At 42.6% G+C, this 26,570-nt stretch overlaps 2 protein-coding genes across 2 annotated transcripts in view; both read left to right on the forward strand.

Annotated features, from left to right (window-relative positions):
• itga1 (integrin, alpha 1) overlaps positions 1–15,262 on the forward strand; it is a 39,874-nt gene extending 24,612 nt beyond the window's left edge. The window contains exons 7-30 of the mRNA XM_079289447.1: positions 481–629; positions 1,168–1,318; positions 1,752–1,926; positions 2,252–2,325; positions 3,777–3,924; positions 4,806–4,951; positions 5,167–5,310; positions 5,446–5,697; positions 5,793–5,923; positions 6,509–6,684; positions 6,786–6,937; positions 8,538–8,648; positions 9,941–10,017; positions 10,154–10,280; positions 10,367–10,444; positions 10,524–10,600; positions 10,696–10,785; positions 11,354–11,456; positions 11,574–11,690; positions 11,768–11,866; positions 12,426–12,530; positions 12,654–12,746; positions 12,863–12,976; positions 13,207–15,262. Coding sequence (XP_079145573.1) covers positions 481–629; positions 1,168–1,318; positions 1,752–1,926; positions 2,252–2,325; positions 3,777–3,924; positions 4,806–4,951; positions 5,167–5,310; positions 5,446–5,697; positions 5,793–5,923; positions 6,509–6,684; positions 6,786–6,937; positions 8,538–8,648; positions 9,941–10,017; positions 10,154–10,280; positions 10,367–10,444; positions 10,524–10,600; positions 10,696–10,785; positions 11,354–11,456; positions 11,574–11,690; positions 11,768–11,866; positions 12,426–12,530; positions 12,654–12,746; positions 12,863–12,976; positions 13,207–13,263 — 2,946 coding nt within the window. The 3' untranslated portion in view covers positions 13,264–15,262. The remainder of the gene's footprint in view (positions 1–480; positions 630–1,167; positions 1,319–1,751; positions 1,927–2,251; positions 2,326–3,776; positions 3,925–4,805; positions 4,952–5,166; positions 5,311–5,445; positions 5,698–5,792; positions 5,924–6,508; positions 6,685–6,785; positions 6,938–8,537; positions 8,649–9,940; positions 10,018–10,153; positions 10,281–10,366; positions 10,445–10,523; positions 10,601–10,695; positions 10,786–11,353; positions 11,457–11,573; positions 11,691–11,767; positions 11,867–12,425; positions 12,531–12,653; positions 12,747–12,862; positions 12,977–13,206) is intronic.
• Positions 15,263–16,030: 768 nt separating this feature from the next.
• kcmf1 (potassium channel modulatory factor 1) lies at positions 16,031–23,006 on the forward strand. Its single transcript, XM_079289902.1, has 7 exons — positions 16,031–16,198; positions 17,942–18,109; positions 18,202–18,341; positions 20,161–20,262; positions 20,388–20,571; positions 21,101–21,386; positions 21,501–23,006. Exons 1-7 carry the CDS (start codon positions 16,183–16,185, stop codon positions 21,763–21,765), a joined length of 1,161 nt encoding a protein of 386 aa, XP_079146028.1. The 5' UTR covers positions 16,031–16,182; the 3' UTR covers positions 21,766–23,006.
• The last annotated feature ends 3,564 nt before the right edge of the window (positions 23,007–26,570 follow it).

Below are 26,570 nucleotides of genomic sequence, written 5' to 3' on the forward strand. Positions count from 1 at the left end.
CCATTATGGAATTTTCCACACGGTGCCAACAGTGAGAATAACTGCAATATTTCATAAAGGAGACTTCATGAACTGAAGCCTTTTCAGTCTTGGAAGTAATTTTAGCCTTTGCCTTAGTAAGTTATACCTTGAGTGTATTTCTGTCCACTTGTCTTGGATCGCTCCTCGATTGGGTGGTTGGTTTTTATTATGGTTACATTGATCTGGCCTGGAGCTGCTGGAGTTTTCCACAGGGAAACACTGGAAAGTCTTCTCACTGCGGAGCCCAGTGGTTGTAAGTCACATCTTCCATGGCTGCTGAAGTCCTCTGCCTTCTGTATAAAGAACCGTGTGTCATATCAACCCTACCAGACCCAACCGCATCCTCAGCAGACTGTCTGGGAGGGGAGGGAGAGAAGAGGAGAACATCGAAGGAGAGAAAAAGGAAAAATATATTGTTATGTCGGATAACGTTTAGAAGAACATGTGTGTGTTTTCCAGGTGGGGATAGTGTCCTATGGTCAGACTGTGACTCACCGCGTCAACCTGAGCCAGTTCGACAACACTCGTAATCTGCTGGCATTTGTTGAAGAACTTCCTCAGCAGACCGGCTTCAAGACCATGACTTTCCTGGGCATCGATACTGCCAGGTATTCAACGCTAACCCCTCCCTCCTCATTTGGGCGAGCCTGGCAACGCAGGGCCATAGCTCTCGATGACGTCAGCATGGTCTGGCAAGGTTTAATAGGCATATGAATCTGGAGCGTGTCGTTTCCAGTTGGCTGGACAAGGGACTCAGACAAGCTCCCTCCTTTTGGTTAAAACAGTGCTGTCATTGGTCAGATCCTTTTCTGAAATATCGAGAAGAAGTTCCCCGATTGGTCCGACATGTATCTGGTAAGATATAGTGGATGTTTTCCAAACTAAAATGAGAACTCCATTGATTTTGCACATCAACGTCTGTTTAGAGGTGTCGGGGAGTACGACAGCATATGTGACTGAACTGACAGTGGTCGAGTTGCATTGTGGGTAATGCAAGTGCCATTTTTTGAGACAAATACATGAAATTAAAAAAGACCCCCCGCCAGTCTCATGAATGTGAATTACCCAACAGGCTTTGTTAAACCAGATACTCCAGATGTTTTGTTCTTTTGACTGAACTTTGACTGAACATTTTGCACCAATCAGGAAAGAGGCCTTCATGCCGGAGCGCGGTGCACGACCTGGGGTGAAGAAAGTCATGGTGATTGTGACTGACGGAGAGTCACACGACTCCCACAATCTGGCCGAGGTCATGGGCGACTGCGACGACGATGACATCGAGAGGTTTGGCATCGCTGTGGGTACAAACTACCTTTGTGTTGTTTTCACAGATTATGTTTAACATGTGTGACTGTGTCTCCTGATTTCAGGATTGAGGAAGTTTTGTTTTTACTGTTAATAATAAACCCAGAAAGGCTTATTTATGAATGCAAATGGCAGCTGGAATATGCAGACTGTAGAAATCATAGTGAAATAAAGCCATTTTACTGTGAGGTTTATTGAAATATTGATTTATTTCAGTCAACCAGCCAGTGAATCTGTTAGAGTTTGATAATTTAGTCAAATAATAAGACGGATTAAAAAAGCAACATCATTCAAATTCAATCAAGGGACGTGTACGAAACAGTTTCTTTAATAATTGTTTAACCATCATTTAAAGCCGTTAGTTAGTCACTCAGTCAATCATTTTCAGCCCTGATGTTATTAAGATTGTTTCTTATCTTTTCCAGGTTTTAGGAGACTACAACCGTCAGAACAAAAGCGCAGAAGAAGTGCAGAAGTTCATTAAGGAGATTGCGTCCATCTCCAGTAAGCCGTTGGCAGACCACTTCTTCAACGTGTCCGATGAGGTGGCCTTGTTGACCATTGTGGACGCTTTGGGAAGCAAGATTTTTGCTTTGGAAGGTAAATGTTGTCCCTGCAAACACACAGAGCACAAATAGTTCAAACAAGGGAAACAGCGAGTCTGCTTCTGTATTCAATGTATTTAAAAAAAACAAAAAAAACAATAAAATGAATTGTGCTGTAGATGAGAAGATTAACACCACCGTCATGTCAGTACGGTAAACGCAAAGCTAAGTTTAATTATTCCTTTAAAGAGGACACCATTTTTATCAAACTCTCTCGATCCAACAATTAATAAGAATGTGACTAGGAGATACTAACAACATTGTATTATGTGCTGTTTATTTTAATATATAACGGTTAAAATGAACTTTTTCATCCTCAGCTACAACCGGCAACTTCACCTCCTCCTTTGAGATGGAGATGTCCCAAGCTGGGTTCAGTGCACATTCTTCCAAAGTAAGTCTCAATCCATTTATTTATGTCAGATAAATACACAAATACCACATCAGCAAAAGTCAGTGATTCACTGTAGAATCACCGAACCAGACCCAATGACAGACAAGTGCATCATATCTTAAGATCACGGCTAAGTTTAGATGTCTGTAGGCGTTTCGTTTTAGAAAGAACTGTTGATTTGATGTGCTTGCGGGGAAGTGAATGCGTTGGCATGGATGTTTGCTCAACTCATGAACTAGTCCAGACACAAAGCCACAGCGTTATCTCCAGTGCATCTTCAACCCTTCGGTGATTCACTGGGTCAGTGGAAGTTCTCTGTCCTCACACTGCTGCAGACTTCAGGCTGGTCGTGTTTGGTCCGATTGCATGAGAGCATGTGCGAGACAGCTAGAAGGGGATCGAAAGGCAAGCGCGAGGCATTTTCAGTGTTAGAGACAGCGGGGGAGGTTGAATCAGATGTTTGTTCACTACTCTTAAGAACAACGTGCTTGCGTTTACCCCTCCACATGCCTTTGGAGTTCATTCATTAGGTGGTTCCTACATCTATTTATAAACAAACTAGCTTCTTAAGCCTCTCTTCCTGCTCCTGATTCACATTTGTCACCTCTTGGATCATTGTGTACACTGTCTCTGTGGCTGCAGTGGCTCATTCAACCAGACACAACCAGACTGAGTCATTGTTAAACACAGGAGGCCGTTGCTTTAAGGCTCAGTAGCGGGAAAGAGGCTCTTGATGACTTTCATTGTGACTTATGATACATCATGTCCTGTGACCCCTCCCTTTCCTATTAATGAACTCTGTATCCTGTAGATACAATCAAAAAGATTGATTGAAGTACATTTTTTAGTTTTCTGCTTTGTGATGTACTCTACTATATTCTATTTCATCCAGGTTATTTACGTGCGTATTTTCAAGAGGTTACATTATTGATTGGCATGTCAATCTGTGATGAATGAGTTAACTATTGTTCAGTAAAATTGTGAAAATGCTTATCACAGTATCCCAGACCGCCAGATTATTTTTTTCTCAGAATTATTACATGTTTCATTTACAATGATATAACAGAGAAAAGCAGAAACATTTAACAAGCTGGAACCGCTGGAAGTTTGTACGTTTCCCTTAAATATCAATTTATACATTTTCAAAATAGTTCGTGGTTTCATTTTCTTTTGATTAGATACCTGAATACATGTTTCTGCACTAGTTATATACTATTTTGGCCACCACTGTTTAGACCACAGTAAAGATGACACAAATATTTTGTACAACACTCACTAAAATAAATAGTTTTAACTCTTTTGATCTCATATCCGACTGCTCCTGACATCATTGAAGTACATTTTTTTGCCGACTTTAAATAAGATAAAACTGTATTAATCCCCAAAGAAAAATGTACACGTTACAGTGGCTTAGTGGTAAAAAAAAAAAAAAAAAGCGTTGTCTCTCGTAGGACGGCCTGATGCTGGGAGCAGTGGGAGCGTTTGACTGGAACGGGACAGTGGTCATGCATACTGCTGGAGGAACGATCATTCCGGGGAAGACCGACTTCTACGACCCAGAGACTGAGGCCGGGTACGAAGGACTCGCCGGGTACCTCGGTGAGTTCACTCGTTATGTCGTAGAGGCCCTAAGACGTATTTTCTCAATCAGCTGGGTACCGGACTCAAAGATAGCACCCAGTCACTTCAACGACATTAGCTCAAAAAAATAGTTTTGTAGATTCCAGGTTTGCTTCTGCGCTGTGCCATTCGTGTTTCTTCTGCATGTGTGTTCCCGCAAAAAATACAAAAACATACACCTGTTAATAAGCTGAATAATATACAGGAATACAGTTTTTAGATGTCCAAGAACAACTCTGAGTGTCTTTGTGTTACAGAGAGAGAGAGAGAGAGAGAGAGAGAGATAAACTCGATCTTTCTTGAGATTTGGTGAATTTTCACAGCTGCAGAATAAATATAGTTTCTGTTACATGGAGGCGTAAGATGCTGTCTATCTCTTTGTCCCATAAATAATAAATGCAAGCCTTTTCTCTTCTGCTCCTCTCCTCCTGCTGCCTTTTATGGCTCTAAGAGCAACCACAGCATCTTAATATTAAGTTATTTAATCAACATGTCATTAGAAAGAGCACTGGTGGGTCCAGGCTTGCGTACTGTAAACTCAGCTGTTGGCACACGCTCATACCTAATGGTCTGGCTGCAGACTTTGCATGCGTAGCCTGTGTGCTTGTCTGTGAGTGCGTGTGCTTGTGTGTGTGTTCCTGCCAGTTTCGAAGGAGTGTTTTATAGTTTCCTCCTCACAATGAGATGTAAACAGTTGGCAGAAGACGCATTTAAAAAATACCCTTCAAACAGATCCACAGTTGTTTTTCTCCTGATGTTGTTGAGTGCTGTTTGACACATTCCTGTTGATGCATGTTTATGGAAAGAATGCACTGAATTGAATACATTGTGTACTTGTGTATGCACATGTCTCTCTGCAGGCTATGATGTTCAGTCAGCATCCACCCCTGATGGAGTGCTGTACATCACAGGGGCACCGCGGTACAACCACACAGGCCGGGTTGTTATCTATCGTCTCAATGAAAAGAACAACGTCGTCGTCTCACAGATACTGAAAGGACAACAGGTGAGTCTATTTCAGTTTGGTGTGTTTTTTTCGCAGAGAAGACATCTTTCTTCAAGCCGACTTTAAATAATAAGACTGTATGAATCCCCAAGGAAAGATGTCCACGTTATAGTCGCTTAGTGGTAAAAAAAACAAACGTTGGTGGCCCTGAAGTGCAAAACACAGAAACGTCTGTTTTCTTAATTATCATTGTCCAATGTTGTTTTCTTTTGCAGATTGGTTCCTACTTTGGCAGCGTCCTGCAGACTGTCGACGTGGATGGAGATTCCTACACGGATCTCCTCTTGGTCGGAGCTCCGATGTATATGGGCACGGAAAGAGACGAGCAGGGACAAGTCTACGTCTACAAACTCGACCAGGTACAGAAGGTTAATTAAAAAAGAATTAGCTATTTCTGTGCGTTTTGTGTGTGTGTGTGTGTGTGTGTCTTTGATTGACAGAGCTTCTGTCAGATTGTGATGTTTTTTTTGTTTTTGTCTCTGCTCTATTTCCAGGGCGGCCAGTTTAAGCACGAGTTCACTTTAAAGCCTGTCAATCAGTCCTGTTGTACTTCCCACTCAGCCAGCTGCACCAATAAGAATGAACCATGCGGTGCCCGCTTTGGTACGGCCATTGCTGCCGTATCAGACCTCAACCTGGACGGGTTTAACGACGTGGCCATCGGTGCACCTTTTGAGAATGACCACCGGGGGGCAGTCTACATCTATCACGGAGATAAGACGTCACTGAAAGAGAAATTCGTACAGGTGAGAACAGTGACAGTGCCTGAACTGTTGATACCAAAATTCTCCTTTAATTCTCCTTTAATGTAAACTGATTGGTCTTGTGTTTTTCCCTGCAGCATATCCCTGCAGGTGGGGACGGTGTAAAGGTGAAATTCTTTGGTCAGTCCATACACGGAGTCATGGATCTTAATGGAGATGGAATCACTGATGTGACCATAGGAGGTCTGGGAGGGGCTTCACTATTCTGGTGAGTCACGGCCCATCCTCACACATCAGCATTCACTCCCAAAACTACACATTCCACCTGAACCATTACCAGCAGCAGTGGCCGTATCCTGGAGACTTTATCTTACATGTTCGTTTAGCGCGGTCTTCTGCGGGTTTAGACAGCTGCGCGTGTCCCACTGGGTTCGTAGGCTTGAGAACAACAACTTCCTAATGATCTCTCTGTTACAACTCCTGGCTGTTGGACGAACCCGCAAAGTTTTCAAACATCAGCCCACACCATGATTTAGCTTCCCAAGCAGACCTTCTCCCACAGTTTCTACTGGCAGAGGCTCAGCTAAGCTGTGTGAAAACTCCATCTCCCAAGTGGCTTAGCGTTTAAATAGGATTTGGCAGCAGGCGGCTGTTCTTCCTGGACTGTTGGCCGGGTTTTAAAAAGCCCCATGGTTGAATAGAGAGAGTTGAGGCCAAGTTTTGCTCTCAAGATGCATCCGTTTCTTGTTCCTTTCAAGAAACTTGCACACAGTTCAGCACACACACACTCACACTGCACCAAAAACAACTGCAATTATGTTTTCTGGAAGGCATGTCTGTCTCATTTCACCAGGTCCAGAGATGTTGCAGAGCTCCGTGCCAACATGACCTTTGACCCTGTTAAAATCAACCTGCAGCAGACTCAGTATCAGTGTGAGCGTGGCGCACGCAAATCCGTGTGTGTGACGACGGAGGTGTGTTTTGTCTACGGCATCAAATCTGACAAGCAGGACTTAAACGCTGCTGCTGGTGAGCCATTCGGCATCCTATTACGTCATCTCCATGCCTCCTCACTGTCAAAGTTGTTGTGTGTCATTACTACATGTTTCCTTTTGTGTCGTGTGCTGCAGACATCCGCTACAATCTGTTTTTGGATGCTCTGCGTCCGAAAGCCAGGGCTTCATTTGTTGACTTGGAAGATAAAAGTGATCGCAGGATTACCAGGAACCTCACCATCAAAGACAAAGAGAGAACATGTGTGCAAGAAACCTTCATCATGTCGGCAAGTACTCCTATCTTTATGATGTACACATGGGGTTAGTTATGGTTTCTTACCTGTACGAAATCAACCCCCAAACTATATTTTTTAACCCCGTTTCCACAAGACGGAGTCCTCAGATCAACTGAATGAATACAAGTTCTGTGACTTTCATTTGTTGTGGGGATCTAAATTGCGTTTTGAGCCAGAAAGGAGACAGGACAAAGCTGTGAGAATGCTCATGCGGAGAAGGAAGACCTTGGTCATAACGCGAAACAGACTCGTCCTGATCAAAGCATGCCGAGTACAGCCGCTTGCTGCTCCGACTTATAAATTATCTGTAGGCACTCGGAGAGTTGAAGAGATGAGGAGAGAAGAAGACAAAACAAAGAGAGAATGAAATATGTGACAAAGTGACTTTCAAAGTCGGGGGAGATTTCTACAAATGGCCGAACAAACACGTCACAGACTGATCATCACAGTTGAAACCTTTAGTACGTTACAGCTACACGTAGCCATGCGTACAAAGTTTCTCATTCCAGCCGTTCACTGCAGCAATGGATTTCTCGGCGAGAGAAGGAGGAACTAATCAGTTGAAACAGTTATTGCTGTATGTGCCGAGCATGCATACCTGCTCTGCTCTGGTGTGCCAGTTTGTGCACGAACGTCCCACATAGTCCAGCGCAGAGAAGTGCACGAGGGTCAGAAGATTTGTTCCGCAACTACTTAAGTCCAAGACGGACCAGATGAACTGGATGAACTGAAAGCAGATGTATCTTTAAAGAAGCCATGTCCAAAAAGTGCTTCATGCTCAGGGTGTGGCTAATGCCTCATTTCTGTTACAGTATCTCGGTCCAAGTCAGTAATGTGCCTGACTAAGGACGCGGCATGTGTTCCTTATGTCTCAGGTTCATCACAATTTGGCACAGGGTCAAGAAAGACTATGATACCACTAAGATATGTAACCTACCATGTCTGTACAGTCCATGCCATACTGCAATGTGAAGCCGTCCCTTCATATGTTGTCTTCATGTTTCAGTCATTTAAAGGCCCTGCACCCTCACACAGGTTATTCCAGTTATTCTGGTTGATCAGACCTCTATGGTCATGTCGGTCTGTTGGTCCACCCTTTTGGTCCAGAATTATATATTTCACCAACTATTTAATGGATTGCCATGAATGTTTGCACAGACATTCATGGTGCCCCGGGGATGACGCATACTGGCTTTGGTGATCCTCTGACCTTTCCTCTAGTGCCACCGAGAGCTTAACCTTTGGAGTTTTGGGTGAAACAACTATTGGATGAGTTTTGTTATAGGCATCCATGTCCCGCTAAGGATGAACTGTAATACCCTTTCATCTAGCACCACCATCATCACTGTCTGGAATACCTAACTCGGGATTACGTCTGACTTGCTTGTTGCTCATTCTTTCAGTCTGAATGATATGACTGAGTACAAACAAGAGAGACAGGGAGCCGTCGATCAGGCATAGACCTGAACAAACCCCACAAAGTCCTGATTAAGGATCTAATCAGCCAAAAACATGTTTACATGTTTTGTACTTGTGTTCCCCGCTCTCTTCTCCTCACCATCCTTGCTGCTCCACTTCTCCCCTTTCTCAGGCCCGGCTGGACTTCCGAGACCCTCTCATGGTGTCTTTGGATTTTGGACTTGCTGATGAAGACCAAGGCCCCGTTCTGGATGAAAACCTTCCCAGATCCATCAATAAGACAGTAAGACAGTATTTCATATCACTTGCTAGAGTCTCTCTCTCAGCACTTTAAGTATGAACAGCCAAATAACAGCAAGCAGAAACTTTTGAGTCACAGACAGGAAGGATTTGAACCTGGTCTTAAACATCTGTCTGTCTTTATAATCTGAGAATGAGAAGTGGGGTGTTCTTGTCTTGTCTCCAAACTCGCTGCTGTCACACCACATTAACATCTGCAACAGCTGACTGCCATCCTTCAGTGTTTCCCGAAAGCTGCATTAGTGTTTCAACACCAATAGTTAGGGTAGTCTTCCCACACTCCCACATGCATAGTTGTTCTAACAAGAGGGTCTGCAGATCAGTGAGTGATGTGTCCAGATAAAGAGGGGAAATATTCCATGAGAATTCAGCCGGTAACAACGAAGGAAATGAAAGCCAAACCCCTCCTCGCTTCTAAACACAGGACCATATGTGATGTGTTTATGAGCCTTGACACATCCTCAGCGTCAGATACTGTCACAGCAGCAATGCACGCTGCACTCACATTACACGCTACATTATGATTATTTTTTTTTCTTTCTTTGTTTTGTTGTAATGTAATGTCTTATACATGTTTTATTTTTTTTTTGTCATTTTGTAGGATTTTAATATTATATAGGTGGAGGCTTTAAATAAGCCAAGTTGGCTTGCTGTCTCTTCCTGCACTGATATTCATTTATTTCTGTTATGTTTGATTATTTAAAATGTTGTTGTTTGAATTGTGCAAAATAAATAACTCTAACTCCCACAAGCGAGGAAGCGCTGTTAGGACCTCAGGACCTCTCCTGTTATTGTTATTGAAAGGAAGAGAAGGGACACAGAAAGGGGAAGTCGTCAAAACGGAAGTTTTTCTTTTGACATTGTGCTGCATGTGATATTCTCTCGTCCTTTCTCGGGAGGGTGGACGCTGGTGATCTTAAGAGTCCAGTGGGAGAGCATTGAGAGTGGGAACAAATTGGACTGTGACCCTCAAACTCTCTGTGGGGAAAAGGGAAAGGGAATGAATAACTGGTTCAAAGAATCTTACAAATTGAATTCCTGCTTCTCCTAGTCCTTTTCATCTGTATGGAGTAAGTTGTAAGTTGCATGTTGGACCATGATTGGGCTCCAAACTAGTTGTAACATCACACAATTGTACATATGCGTCTTGAACTCTGAATTTAGGTGATCAAAGAGAAACTCTGCACATATATGAATCTACAGTGAACTCAGACATCCAAATAAAGTAACAATAAACTTGAAGAGAACTTGAAAATGTTCGTCTGTATCTGGTAGATTCCTCTAGTTGACTGTGGAAGCGATGAGAAGTGCATCGCTGACCTCTCTCTCAAAGCAGAGCCTAGTGTCAAAAGGTAAGCGGAATTAGCGTTCAAGAATATGTTCACGCTGCTTATTAGCAGCAACTCCTTCCAGTGCATGACTGCACCCTTGTGGGGAGATTTGTGCATCACAGACAAGCATGCTGACAGTTTTCATTTACTTCTCCAGAATGGTGATCAAAGCCAACAAAGACAAGATCGATGTGAACATCAACATTAGAAACAGCAAGGACAACGCGTACAACACGAAAGTTATCCTCAGCTTCACACCGAACATCAACTATGTGAAAGTAGAGGTGAGATTTCTAGTACTCCTCTGTCTGCACCATTTAAGCGTACATGGATTGAAAAGTGTGTCATGACGTTTGTTTTGTGTTTTCAGCCGGAGAAGGAGTGCACTCTGAATCACACAAAAGTGGAGTGTGCTGTTGGATACCCCTTCTTGGGAAGTAATGTAGAGGTCAGTATCGGCGTATACTACATTCATCCGGCTACATACGACCTGTGCAATGTATCATTGTTTGTGACGTGATCCACAGGAAAACTTCAAAGTGAAATTTGAGGTCAATCCCAAACATGTCCAGGAGGTAATTCAGATCAATGTGACAGCTACAAGGTGAGAGAATCAGCACGGCATTTTTTATTTCCACTTTGAATCTGTTTGCCTGAAAAGAATTGTACAAATTGGAATTTGTACCCCCCCCCCCCCAGTGACAGTGAAGAGCTGGCTTCAACCCTGCATGACAACACGGTGCAAATCTCCATCCCTGTGAAGTATGAAGCTGGCCTGATATTCTCCGTGTGAGTGGCTGCACTCCTTACTGATCATGAATACGAATACTACAAACAGAGGATACAATAATGGTCTCTATAGTCCTGTCGTGGTGGACATTTTGACTTGTTCTATTCATGTTAATGACATGCCGTCATTACACCTGTTGTTTAACAAATCAAAATGTCAAAAATAAAGTCATTTTGGTACCACTATACAATGATATATTACCAATGGATCACAAGACGTCCTGTCACCACCCTCGTCAGTGTTATTTTCAGCCACAGCAGGCAGCTTTTTTAATTCCACTGTATCGTGTAAATCCACGACCTGCCCAACACCAAACAGCAGACAGACATATTCAGAGACTCGCTGGTGAACATCGTGGAGCTTTTAGCAGCTAAAGAGCCAGATATTCCCCTCAGGAGCTGGTGGAGACCAAAATCTGAGTTAAAAGAGAGTGAATATGGAACTGGACACAAACACGACCCCAAATATATATTATTATGATAATGTTGCTCTGTATCTGCTGGATGTGTAAATATACTGTTTGCAACATACAAAAAACCTAATATGAGTGTTAATTAATTTGTTTAGGCGGCCTGGGAATGAACACATCATTGTAAAAGAGGGCGAACAGTATTCTACTGTATTCAATGACACCAGCGTGATCGGAGAGGAGGTCAACATCAGCTACACGGTAACAGAGATCATATGCAGATGGGGTTTTGTTTGGGAATCCAGATAAGGTACAAGATTCGTAAAACGGAGGCCTCTTCTCTTCTTCACTCCGCCTCTCCATCTCGCTTCTCCTCAGGTGGAGAAGTCAAGTGATATGGTGTCTCCAACAGTCGAGCTTACAGTGATGTATCCTCGCCTGTCTCCTCGGCAGAACAACTTACTGTACCTGACACACGTCACCACCAGCCCACAGGTATGAGTACACACACACACACATGTGGATCTGAACAGATGGACCCAATTTCATATCTGCCTCTCCTTTCTCTCCAGGTGAAATGTGACGCAGCACCTTGGATCAACCCCCAGAATATTAACCCGGAAGTTATAAATCCAAATCCAAAGAAAGAAACTCTCAGTGTCTTCCTGCTTGTGAGTGATGAGCCTCTTTGTGGGTTTATTTTCCAAAGACAGATTACCAGTGAAACCAGCCTTATTTTATAAGGATGTTTAAGTAAGCCTGGCCCATACCTTTGCCCATAGCTGTAGTCTCATAATAAGCAACATTTACACAATTTGTTGTCTTTAAATTTCACTTAAACTAAATTTAAAGGGAGAGACAGACAATCTGAAGCTGTTCAAATAGTTTTCCACCACTAGGACAAACAAAGTTACATCATCCAATTGATAGACTTGATCATTTAGTTTCTAGAAAATGTGAATTATCTTATGTCATAAGATAAACTAGCTGGCTGGAGTCCTATTAATGTTATTATATTTTTAAAGTAAATATACTTTGAACAACACAAAATAAAGAAAAGATCAACCAGACCTGACTACTCTCATTAGCTCGGAGTTGGCTTTATGACACATCTGAATCCTGGTTGTGTGTGTGTGTGTGTGTGTGTGTGTGTGTGTGTGTGTGTGTGTGTGTGTGTGTGTGTGTGTGCGTCCTTCCTGTCTTACCGTATGTGTTTGATTTGCTCTACAGAGCTGTGAAAACCTGGACTGCGCATCATTTAGCTGCTCCATCCCAGAGGCTACGATCAGTCAGGTCAACGTTACATTCAGAGTGTGGAAACCCACGTTCATCAAGGTCGGTTAACGTGACATGTGGATGCTTCTTTTTGTCTCAGCGAATACCTGGGAGGCCGAGTGACTAAAAGCGATCTGACAGATGGATAGACAGGAAACGTTTTAAAGGAGATTTATCTTACAGGGCGAGTTCTCCAGTCTGTACATGTTGGTGAACGCCACGCTGGGGATCAAAAACACAAACCTGTTTGAACTGAGCAGTGACAGGACCAGAAGTGTAAGTGATCAAGTTTTTAAATTTCTTTTTATTGTGCGCTTGTATTGTCATTGAATGCTTGTGTGTGTGTTTGCCCGTGTGTGTACATTTACTCTCTGTATCTGTGTGCCAATCAGGTGAAGATCCAGGTTTCAAAGGAGTCTTTAGGAGGAATCCCTATTTGGATCATCATCATCAGCATCCTGATAGGACTGCTGATCTTAGCACTCGTCATCTTCGCTCTCTGGAAGGTAACATATACATATACATATACAGACTGCATAGTATTTCAGATCTTCAAGTACCTTGTAATATATTGCCAATAGAATATGAAATGTACCGCGACTTTAAAGTAGTGGTTAAACATTAATGGAAGGGAAGTACGGTCATTTCCCAAAAATGCTGAAGTATCCCTTTACTATAGAACCTTCACATCTGTACAGAGTTACTGTTTTGTAACTTGACTTTTGTGATCCTCCAGATGGGCTTCTTCAAGAGAAAATCCAGGGACTACTCAAAGGAGGAAATGATGGACTGAGATATCCAGACATCCAGCAGCAAGCAGCTCCATGACCGACCGCTTCCAGAACCGTCGGGTCGCACAAAGTGACGGGCAGACTTTTAAACAGACAGTCGGACGGACGGAGGAGATGCCACAAGACCCACAGGCACCTCGGTGCTACGACTGCTTACCATTCACTGTTTCCTGTGCATGCCTGGCTCCAATGATGTTTGCAAATACTACCCAGCCCTTGTCCTTTGATGCCTTGAGCACGAGGTTCCAACACCGGGGCTTTTCAGACGGTCTCATCCACAGAGAGTGCTGAGACAGACACTCTCTTATAATTGTATAAAGTCGACATCAAGCAGTTCAAGAAGAGGAGCGAGGAAGAAACCATCACTTATCGGGCATCTGTTGGCAAAGTAGCATATATCTGTATTACATACAGCGGTTTTACACAAACATAAGAGCCACAATAGATGCACTCCAGCTTTAGAGGAAAAAAGTACTCAGGTTTTTCTGCATGACGATCCAAAGTCGCTAAGCCACCAAACATACTTCATCGTCCAAAGGTCTTTTTACTTCTTACATAAGTTGGAGCAGCCTGTCTGATAGCTTTATGAAACACTGTACCTTTTAGCATTTTATAGAATTCTGTTTTTGTTTGGTATTTTTGCGGAATTTTAACAACATAAAGTGGCACGTCCTTAATCTCAAAATGTTGACTGAAGACACTGACCTGTACACCAGATTTATTTGATGCAAAAGTGCAGTCTATATGCTTTTATTTTTTTTTATACATTTATTCTTAGTTTAACCAATTCAAAAACAAGCAAAAAAAAAAACCTCGCCCCAACTCCGATGTCAAATGTTTGTAGTTAGCGTCACTGAGAGATACAGACAGCTGCGCCTTCAAAATCCAAAACTTTGATTGTACTGTAAATATAACTAGATGCCCAAAAATGTAAAGCTTATAAATGTACATAATTGTGTTTGCTATAATTCATGTAATTTAAGAGATGTTAGCCATAAATCTTTTTTTTTTTGTGGTCAGAGAAGACGATTTTGCTCAGGTGCTACAACTATCATGAACGACCACGTTAACATTTGACACAGAAGAAAGTTATCTGGCCGATCTCGCAAATTTAAAAGCTGATGCAAATATGTAAATATTGTTCTGTTTTGATGAGAAAATGCAGGTGTAATTATCCTGAACTGAAGATGAGGGTTTGTATCCACTACTTTGGTTTAATTTGATTGAACGCCTGGTGAATGCCTGTGTTGAGGTGAGATACGACTGTAGCATGGTTTCAACCTTTTTGATTTGCAAAATGGAAGGTAGAATTTCCTTTAATGTAGAAACATATGTCACCAGCAGTCGCCATTCGGTAAATGGGATTCACTGGTCGTTGGATTGTAGTCTAGACAAGCTCCAACATGTAGCTACACCAAGCATTCGCATACAAAGGCCCAATGTCACCCCATACGTGGTACACCGTACTTTACAAAGTTATTCTTTCAGGTTTTCTGTCTTGTTTTTGTTTCCAGCGACACAACGTGTTAAAATAAATGATATTGTATTTTGGGGAGACTGCGTTTCTGCCTCTTTCTCGACTTCCTCCCTCGCTGTCATACAATACAGCTGAGGGAAGACGGCCGAGGAGAAGAAGAGGCGGCTTTTTGATATGAAATACTCCTCAGCTCGCACTCTCCACTGTTGACATGAAGCACATGTAATAAATTGTATGTACAGAATGTGTTACTGTTGTTTGGCTACATCAGGCTTATGCACGAGGGCGGAGTCACGAGTCTCTCTTTGTCCACTTGAGGTAGTCTGGGATTGTCTTTTTTTTACACATCCTACACCTCTATTAACTTCTGAGAGGGAGTAAAGGACAAAGTGAGAGTCGTGAGCTCCACCCCAGCCTTCTACACTGCTGTGAAGTCTTCATTGTAATGCACTGGTTTGTCAGACCGTACACGTCCTCATCAGCACAGAAATAAACTGAATCTGAATACAAATAAAGACTTTTTATGAAAAGAAAGTGCTTGATCATAAGTTCTTCTGCTTTTGTTCAGACAATAATACAGTGAGTACTGCTGAAATGATTAGCGTATTAATCAATTAGTGAATCAATAGAACAATTTAGATAATCAAGTAATCATTTGGGTATTCTAAAGTAGCCTATTTAGCTATACTTCAGTATTTACATACATTAGAAATATTGGACTTTTACTCCACTATATTAATTTGACATCTACAGTTACTTTGAAGAATAACCCCCACCACTACAACATTATAATGCTACTTATGCAGGAATCCACCCGTAATAAAAATACAATAACTTACATTCACATACATTCACTTTTCAAAGTATTCATTGCTGAAAGGTTCAAGAGAAGAAAACACACAATGTAGGGTCCTCTTGTCTATTTGAGAAGTCTTTAAAATAAGACATTTGATTCGTTAATAGAGGAATTGGGAACTTGGAGCAGAAAAAGTACACGTTGGAAAAGTTAATTTACTCTAATTACTTTATGTTAAGCATTCATTTACCTTCTTAGAGGGATATAGAACATTATGCTTTATTATTGTTGTCAAATGTACATATATATATATATATATATACATATATATTTATTTTTTTATTTACGTATGTGAAGGAAGAACAATTGTATTTATAAAATAAAATGTATATGCTACTGTTTGCTATCTGCTGTTAATCCCACTGGTGGAGTGATTTCATGTAGGAGTGCGCCGCCTACTGGTCACCCCGCGATAAGTGACACTCTGGGAGGGGAAGCAGAACAAACTGTAAGCTGCTGGCGGATCCATCTTGCTCGAAAAAGAAGCGAGGGTGAAGGCTTTTCTTCAGTTTAGTCTCTAAAATACTGTATCGGCCCTCGTTAACCGCGCTGGGGAGCCCGAGGAGGGGCTGTGCCGCTGTTTGTAGGATGTCCCGACATGAGGGTGAGTTGATAAACACGTCCACAGCGCACTACTTTACCTGAGCAGCTAGCTCCGCGGCTAGCTTTGCTAAGTGCTTATTCAAGTCAAAGGGGGGGCTGCTGTAGCGCTTTCCGCGGCTTGTTTTCAGGCTGGTCTCAACACACACGTTGAGCTCTGGCTCACCTTTATAGCTCGTATATTTTACATGTGAAGTAAACGGTTGTAACGTATCTTAACCTGCTCGCAATGATACGGCAACATTGCGGAGCTTAGCCGTTAGTAGGTGCTGCGTTACCTTGCATTAGCTGGGCTAGCGAGCTAATGTGTGCTAACACAGGGAGGCGTCGGTGTAGCTGCGACTTAATGCTGCTTTTACTGGCTCCCAGAACCCCTGTTAGTTGTGTTATGTGTCCCATGTTAGCGGCACTGACCCTCTGCTTCCATGTTATAAGTTACGTGTTAATTTAAGAGCCCGTAGCTCTAATGTTAGCGCCACACTGTCCGGTCTGCACTGTCATCAAGAAGAAAGTCTGAGGCCTCAGACCACAAACCAATCACTAAGTTAGCTAGCTGGCAGGCTACTAGCTAGCTAGGGTTAAGTTACTGTATGTTTTAACTGTAAACCACATGAGAGGGCAAATTCGTATTTCTCCATTCTTTACATCATTTTAGTTGCCATCCTGTTTAATCTACAACGCAAACACGAGGCAGCCCAAATAAAAGCAGAGGTATTGCTTAAGTAACTTGCTTTATCTTGAATAAAGTGTTAGGACAATAAAGGTAACGTCAGGCTACGTTGTATGCGTTTAAATTGCCCCCTTGTGGTCAGGCTATAGCCTTTGAGGTGAGTGCATTCTGTTGTCTTTGAGGTAGTGAAAATCCCGTGTGGAAGTGGAAGAAGGCGCAGCTTTTAATGCCGCTCAGGTGGCACCAATTATTCTGGTTTTGTCAGCGTCTGCAAAACCTGCTGTTGTGCAGGTGGTATGTGCACATTGCCAGTTTATTTATTTATTCATGCATAAGTTTGTTCTATAAATGTGGAGTTGTTCTATTTATGTTTTTAAGCTTTTTGTTGCAAGGTGTTCGATCGGTCTCAACAAAGGGAGTATTCACAATACTTGCATACCTACAATCCAAGTTTGCTATATAAAGTGTGTGTTTTTTTCCCCCTTCAAAGGCAGGAGTTGGGATATTGTGTGTAATGGTACCTAAAATAACTGGTTGTGTCTGCAGAGTAGTGAGCCAGTGATTGAATAGTTCTTCACTTGTAATCACATAGTAAAGAGTGGACAAGTATATACTATTTGATATGATGATGACTTGTGAAAAGATATAGAAATGGCTGACACTATGTCTGCTGTCTTGGTTGGTTCCACTTTACTTGCTCTTTACCGATTTGGTTCATGTAGATCTAGATAAATATATAAAAAGCAATATTCCTGTGTGGACAGCTCTATAAATAAGTAACAAAAGCTGTGATGTAAAACAGCTTTCAGATGCTTAACACCGTGTGCCATGCCTCTTGAGTTGTGCCTTTTGAGACCTTGCATGTGAAGTTCACTGGAATGCCAGAGTTCTTCATGGCTGGCACTTGTGGGTTGGTGCCACTCCAAATCACATGCTCATGTAAGTGAGACTGGCCTGCAGATAGAGATTTGCTTCATCACCGTCGGTCTTGCAGAAGCAGTTATAAGGAATTTGTAACTTTATTGTCAGTTTCCCACAAATTTGACTTTACTACATTCCTCTTTTTCTCTTTTGCAGGTGTGAGCTGTGATGCATGTTTGAAAGGGAACTTTAGAGGAAGACGGTTCAAGTGTTTAATTTGCTACGACTACGACCTGTGTGCATCGTGCTACGAGAGCGGAGCCACGACGACACGACACACCACAGAGCACCCCATGCAGTGTATATTAACCAGGGTAGACTACGGTAAGCAGCTGCCTGAAAGCCCAGAGACAGAAACCTGGATATTGATTAACAAACGTAACATTTGCTCTGTTAACTGTCCTTTTGTTTTGCAGACTTGTATTATGGGGGAGACACGTTTTCAGTAGAGCAACCCCAGTCCTTCACCTGTCCTTACTGTGGCAAGATGGGCTACACAGAGATGTCCCTACAGGAGCACGTCACCTCCGAACATGCAGAGACTTCCACAGAGGTGGTGAGTATACATAAAGCACACGTAAGGGCTACGTTTACTGATACCACGCACGTATGTACTTTATATTGTAGTCATTAGATCATTAGATGGAGGGTTTGTTTTTTTCTACTCTTTGTCTGTCGGCATCACTACAGTTCAGTCTGCTTTTGCTGTTGAGCGCCGCACTCCAGTCGGCTAAAATGACTTCCCAGAATGTACAAGCGGGGGACATTTATGGATTATGGAGTGTTGTCCAGTAGACTGAACAAAAGGAAGGACAGGGAGGGTCAGACAGTTTCTGACAGTGCTGACACCTGGCTGGCTGGCTGGGGCTGGGGGGGGGTCTGTCGGACATCGGCAGCTCCACTAGCATTGATTGGGGTGGGGGGGGGGGGGGCCTTGTAGTCCACAGGTTTAGTTTGTGCTCCGGTTACCTGTGCCATGGAAACCAAGTCGCTACGCTGCACAGAGAGTGTGCCTTTGTGTAAAAGTGAGGGGCTTTGTTAAATATGGCTGCCGTTATTCTATACTTCTCTTATTGTCAACAAAGTCCATGAAAAGATCAAAATCAGCAGCTGAGCAAATGTTACTCAAACAGGAGTAAACAGTGCATTTGTTTAGGGCTGTTTTAAGCTGTGGATTAGTGTGTGTGTGTGTGTGTGTGTGTGTGTGTGTGTGTGTGTGTGTGTGTGTGTGTGTGTGTGTGTGTGTGTGTGTGTGTGTGTGTGTGTGTGTGTGTGTGTGTGTGTGTGTGAGAGACTAAAGTACAGTGGCCGTGTTCATCATAATGAAGAAACATGTCACCCAGTGAAACAATGTGGGTCATTGATGTATTTTAAATGGTTTTTAGTCAACAATGGAGCTCTTTGGCTCAGTAGGATATATTCATTCATTGACAGGGAACATATAGAACAATGCTGTCCTTGTTTTCATAGAGGTATCAAAAGACAAACAACCAATAAATGTTTCTGTAACCTGTTGCTGTGTTTGTGTATGGCAGTTAATGCACAAGGTGTCATTTGCTGGGGTTTTATATTAAGGATGTGATGCTCAATAGAGACTAGTGTGTACAGTAAGTGCTCCGATACAAACGGGACAACGTGATGTGTGGAGTAATTCCCTTTATGGACTCGTGGGGAAGTCTTCTGTATGAATAATGTTTTATGGCAGTGTGTGCTGCCTCTTCACCTTTCTTTACAGTGTCTTTGATTCAGGGCTGCAAATAACTCTTATTGTTATTGTTGATCAATCTACCCATTGTTTCCTCAATTTATTGTTTTGTCTATAAATTGTAAGAAAACAAAGTCTGTTTAAAGCATTTTCTGCCTCCAGATGGAGCTGTGAAAAGTTGATGAATTGCCTCAAGTGATGTCACTTGAGTTGATGTCATTTGAGGTTCAAGACTACAAGTCTGAAAACTAAAACAAATGATGTGGAGTTAGAAAGAAGTGATCGTACTAGACCTCTGGAGGCTTGAGGCTACATTAGCGGCTGCTTGCTTAACGCATCCCAACCGCTGAGTGAACTGTCGGCGGTCAAGTTGCATTGTGGGTAATGTGGGCACCAGTTTTGAGTCGGACAGTGTTGTAGGAGCACAATGCTGAGTCTCGTCTTCCTTTTAGCTGACGTATGATGTAAACATCCTTGTAGTAGAGAACTTTTAAGTAAGTTTGAGTAATAATTGCAAAAAGTTATGTTGCTGCACGCTAACAACACTGTAAAGAAGGTGACAACATTGTTTAGTACTTCCATATTGGTCCTTTGAGGTTTTTAACACGATTACATTTAGTTCAGAGAGAGAACGTTCATCTCAAACAGAACCTTCTCACTCTTGTTTCAGATCTGTCCAATATGTGCTGCCTTGCCAGGAGGGGATCCCAACCACGTCACCGACGACTTTACAGCTCACCTCACACTTGAACACAGAGCGCCAAGAGATTTAATATCCTTTCTGTGTCTCCCAGCACTATTGTCTGCATAAAGATTTGTTCGTATGTATTGTTTAAAGAAATGTCGATGCCATATTTTGTGTCGTGTAACAGCATTTAGCCTTAACGGTCCGTTTACGATGAGTCCAGCAGCGTTCGACATGTACGCAGGATGTTCCACCCCGGCCGAGGACTGGGCGGGCCCAGAGCGCGGCGGACTAATATGCACTTTACTAGCGGCTCCACGGGGGGGCTCTCCTCCTCCTCATCGCAGAGCTCCACTTACACCCCCAGCAACAGAGAGGCAATGGACCCAATCGCAGGTGAGCATCGGGAGTGTAACGGTATAATAAATAATACAAACACAAAGTAATGGTCTTCTTTCACAAATAGGATGCATTGGATCCTTCACTAGTACCATCAAAAACCCCTGCATGTCTGCTAATGTTTCAAACGTTTACACTTTTGTATGCGTTTTGTAGTTTGGAGCATTTTTGGATCTCCTTAATGATTGTGCTTTAGTCTTTGTGCGTGTTTTGTCCTTAGGGGCCACCGTAGTTTTGTGACAGCCAAGTGTTAGCAGAGCTCAAACAGTAGATTGTAGCTTAAACTGCCTTTTCCACGGAGTAGAGTTTCAATAAGTCGATCTATATTTCATAGAGTAGTTGTTGTTCAAATTGACTGTCTATCGAAATCCAGGAAAGATATCAATCCTCCTCATAATGGCTCATCATATTGGTCTCTGTCCCTCACATCCTCTTACGGGTGTCTCTACAGCGTTGCCTTCTGAAATCCCGACTTATTTAGAAACGGCAAACGCTGACGCCTGTTTTTTTGTTGCGTCTCCTGCAGAGTTGTTGTCTCAGCTGTCAGGTGTGCGGCGTGCGGCGGGGGGGCAAATAAACTCCTCGGGGCCTTCAGCCTCGCAGCTCCAGCAGCTCCAGATGCAACTGCAGCTGGAGCGGCAGCAGGCTCAGGCCGCACGGCAGCAGGTGGAGACGGGCCGCCACGCGACACGGCGCGGCAACAACCAAGGCAACGCCATCCCGCCGCCCAACACGGCGACTGCCAACACTGCCGCCGTGGGTGAAAACAATCCCTCGTCCTCATCCCACAGCTCCCAGTTCCTATTAGCACGGTGAGTAAGGCCCGTTATCAACAGTGGTCATTTGTGAACAATCTGTACATCTTTCTCCAGTTATGTTTGTGTATCATGAACGCATTAGAATCTGATCTTCACCGTCTCCTCCAGGTTGAATGACCCTAAGATGTCCGAAGCGGAGCGGCAGTTTCTAGAAGGAGAGCGCGCCGACCGCAGCCTGTTCGTCCAGGAGCTGCTTCTGTCCACGCTGATGCACGAAGAGAGCTCCTCCTCCGACGAGGACGAGCGCCGAGACTTCGCCGACTTCGGGGCCATGGGCTGCGTGGATATCATGCCTTTAGACGTGGCGCTGGAGAACCTCCAGCTTAGAGAGCGCAGCTTTATGGGGAATGAGCCTCCGCCGCCGCCTCTTTGATGTCCGAGCATCACGCAGACTGTGTCCTCTCTGCTGCAACTGTCAGTGATGGGCAGACAACGCCGGCAGTCCTCCCCCCCCTCCCCCCCTCTGTTTTATGAGTTTGTTTTTTTGGTGATTGTAATTTTAAGGCCTGTCACCATTTTTGTTACATTGTAAACAAAAAATAAATGAGAGCAAGTGGGATAAATGTGCGAGTGCGCAATAGCAACTGAGTGAGCGAGCGAGAGAAGAGAAATCTATAAATATCTATATATATAAAATATATATGAAGTTGATAATCAATCCACATTTCTTTTCTTTATCAGGTAAATGTTACAGGCGGCTGTGCAGACCTTTGCTTCCTGTGACATGCAAACGTCTCTCCGTATAAATCCTCCACATTCAAACGTCCAGAGGGCGAAGGCTCCTCTGATGAAGCTGCTGTGTGTGTTTATGACTATTAATAAATAAAAAGTGCTTGGATGGGTTACCATAACTACAGCATGCAGTTATTTGCAGCGTGCATGACTTTTAATGACCCCCGTCATTAAAACTTAAAAAAAAACAAACATATATATCCCAAAGCTTCTCAACTGTTTTTAAATGGATATTTCAATCATGGTTGAGTGTTTGGAATTTAGTAGTTTACAAAACTGAAATTGAACCCGTAACCACGTATCCTGTTTCTTTAAATGAGTCTTTTATAATGAAGGGAAATCAATTGGCTTCAGCTCCTGAAACACCTTTTCTCTGAGACGACTGTCTGAACATGTCGACGGCTGCAGAGCATCCGGTTCAGAGGAGCAGAAGAAGAAAAGGGAGCTCGTCTCTGATTTAGTTTTTTATGAGATATTTATGTTTAGTGATAAGCTGTTGAGGCACAGTATACTTTATGATTCATAGATAAGTACAGACGCCCAACTGAAGAGTGCCCATTGCTCCTTCACACTAGTTGGTGGAGTTCACTCTGCTTCTGTTCAGATCCGACCTTTTCATGGCCTGAATCTTTTATTTTCTTCTGCTAGGCTTCGCACTTTCTATTTATTCACGTTTGTTTTTTTTCTTATTCTTCTGAGCCTTGATCCAAGTCATGCCGATACGTTTACCCTCTGTAAAGTACTTTGAGATGTATATGGAATTTGTGCGTTAACTTTCATAATGGTTCCGAGACTCAGGCGGACGTTTTTTAAAAAAATGTAAATTTCGAATACAATAAATATACACTGCGCACAGCTTTTGATGAAATCAAGAGACCATCACACTATCGCACCTTGTGTTGTTGTGATTCCTCGGATGTTTGTGTTTAGCCGGCACGATTTCATGATCTGTTGGTACATAAAACTTATACTCTTTACGTATGCTTGAAGAGTGAAGATGGGAATATTTACAACTCTTAACATGTTACTTTAACCCTCCTATTTAGCATTTATAAGTATGTAAACAATTAATGAGATGTAACACACTATAATGTAATTGTAGTTTATTTATGTACGAACTCCTGTGGGAATTCATAAGTGGAGGCTCAAATATACCTTAATAAGAGAATTTATAGTTATTGACAAATGTTACACATTAAACACTTCAAATGATCTCTCTTTGCAGCTATACTATAGTGTGTTATAAACCATTTATTAAGTGTGTAACTACTGATTATAAATGCTAAAATAAGTGGTGGGTTAAACAAAAGTGTTACTTTAAACTTTGTCAAGTATAGTATGAAAGCAGACACCAAGAAATCAATAACAACATAGACACACTCCACTGAGTGGTGTGAATGAATGAGAGACAAATATATATTATATTTATTCTTCCTGCAGCAGACACTCTGAAGCTTCCCGCTGAGCGTCGGTATGTGAACGACGTCCCACCAGAGTGGAGCTCCTCACCACTAACACGACACCGAGGTAGGTCACGCGACACCATGTAGCTTCACGTTCTTTCAACGTGTCTTAGTGTGTGTTAACTGTGACAATATAACACCAGGAATATACTTTTCTGTTGCCAACATTTGTTCTCGTGTGTGTGAGGTCTTTAGGGCAGCTGTCCTTGTCACTCCTCTGTAGTTATTGTTAGAAACAAATGGTCCCTTTCACAATGTTGGCTCCTCTTAAAGTGGCCCCCAAACAGACTGAGTGTCAGTCACACCTTAGCGGACAATCTGCCAATGTGTTGTGTTCCGATGACCCGGAGAGGACAAGCCATCGGTCAAACACTGAGACAGCGATCTGGAATTTTGAATGCTGGGATTGTTTTACACAATAACAACATCCTGCAAAATGCAACACTGCGTAACAAGTCAAATAACGAAACAGTTCGTTGGAAATACAGAAAGATAGTGGATTGAATCGTCACATTGATCCCTAAAGAGTCACAATTGACGAGATGAATCACATATTTCCTCTAATATTTGCCTATTTCTATTCTTTGGGCCTCAAACCGTTGTTGAAATGAACCAATTTGAGAAGTTTAGACGCCAGAGAGACCTCTGTAACATGACATGGAGCCCCAATACATTGTTTTTAATGTAAGAGGCCACAAGCAGTTTATTGGCTTTAACTGTCCGATGTATGTTGTGGAGTAGAAGTATAAAGTAGGATAAAAATACCAAAGTAAAGTATTAATACTTGTGTATTCAAAACTTCCCACCACTATAAGCTAAGCTAGGCGGCTTCATATGTATTGTGCAGATGAGGGAGTTGTTTCAATCTTCTTATTTAACAACAGGAAAGTGAATAAGCGGAATTACTACGATGCCAAACTATTCCTCTAAGACGTCCACATTTTTACTTCCAAACTTGGAATAGACCCGATGAAGTGTGAGGACGCAAAGCGTATTGTAAGACAGACCACCTTTATTAAATGCACAGTATCACAAGGAACATTTCCATTAATTGTGGATAAGCTACTCACATGATGCACAAAGCATTGAATTGATTGATAGAACTGGCTGATTAAAGCAGGATTAAATCTGCCAGGAGAGCGCACACACACACACACACACACACACACACACACTTGCATACAAGATGTATGTGCAAACACACACACACCATCTCTGAGACATGAGTCACACACACAAACTCTCTTTGTATTCACACACTAAGTAAAATCTGTTATCTGCACAGGAATGAAAACTGTAATCTTTTTTTTTTCATTTACCATATATTTACAAAATAATATGCAACCCCCCCCCCCCCCCGCCCCGCCCCACCCCCCCTCCCTTTCCCCTCAAGATAGATTACATTCAAAAAAGGTCCCGACCCTTCTAGATTACATTCAAAATAATATACCATTCATGATGCAAAGTCACAGTTATTCATCTGAAAGAGGATCAAAATAGGCTACAGTCAGTCAGAGGTTGAGTGGTGGTTTTGACCTCCTCGCCATCGGCCACACGTCTGCTGGGACGCCTGTCGAGCGCAGGAGAGATCCAGATGTTCAGTCAGATCCAGAGTCTGTGGTCCTCCCACAGGCAGACGGCCTCTGTGTAAGCTCCCCATCACAGTGGAGAGGAAAAAGAGATTTTCTTTTTTTTTTCTTCAGAGAAAAACACATTGTTCAAATAAAGTCCTCTGCAGATCAAAAAAGTTGGCAAAAAAAAAAAAAAGGATTGTATTCTCACTGGTATTATGAACGAGCACAAAGAAAGTAAACAATGTACAGCACAAATGAAATCGTATTTACATCGAGTATGTATTGCCAGTGGCCCATAACACGTTGTCGTCAACAGATGTCACACGGTTTTGACATGATACCTGCTTAAAACAGATTATACCATTAAACATAGCCTACTATTGACATAGACAAATATCAGAACTGTACAGAATGGACAGCAATGTATGTACAGCAGACACGTGACTGTGATACAGAACGGACAACCGCTGGGATAAAAACATAGAGGGACACTCAATCCTGTTCATCAACCACGCTGTGTCAGAGTTGGGACTTGCCTCGGTCATGGCCGCCAACAGCAAGGGTGAAATGTTTTTTTTGTTGTTTTTTGTTGGAATTAAGTGCAGGCGAGGTCAAGGCGGAGAGTGGTCAGCCGCTCAGGTTGTGCATTAGGGGGGGGGGGGGTTAAGTAACGCTACAAAGTGCACTTAACATAACTTATTGTCTCAGCAGAGAGCCGCACTGCTGTATGCCTCCATATGGAAACACATGACGGCTACTATGCAGGAGTAATCTCTGCTGTTTTTGCAAAGGTGAACACAGTCTGTACACTTGGACCACCGCACTTGCTTTAATATTTCAGCCTCTTTTTCTTTTCTTTTTTTTAAAATCTGCAAACAGACCAGTTGAAGATAATTTGGGAGAACGGAACTACAAGAATGTATTTTATTTAAAATCATTTTTTTTTCAAGCAGCCGATACAAATGTGCTTCAGCGATGCCCGAAGTGAGCAGCTGCATCAGTCGCCACCCGGCTGACTGGGGCCGCTCAGAGAGATGAAAGCACCCCTGGGGCTCTTTGAGGGCAACCAGACTCTTAATTAATGCTTTTGTTGCGGCCTCTTAGCCTACTGTTTATAACTAAAGATTACATCTTCAGAACACACTATTCTTCTCTATTCTTCTCTTATCAAAGCATAGACACAATCTCATCAACAGCCAAAAGAACCTGCTTCTGATAATGCATACAAAACCACATCACTTACAGATATGGGCCACCGAACAACAGAGATTTGCGAAATGGCATTGCTGGTGAATGAAAAAGTAAAACAAAACTGTGCTCATCGTCTTCTTTTTTTTTGTTTGTTTTTGCGCTCAACACCGCCGAGTCCTCGTTCTCTGTGCTTTAGATACATCAAATGAAAAGGTTGT

This window comes from Melanostigma gelatinosum, assembly GCF_949748355.1.
Source record: "Melanostigma gelatinosum genome assembly, chromosome: 18".
In the NCBI taxonomy this organism is placed as follows: domain Eukaryota; kingdom Metazoa; phylum Chordata; class Actinopteri; order Perciformes; family Zoarcidae; genus Melanostigma; species Melanostigma gelatinosum.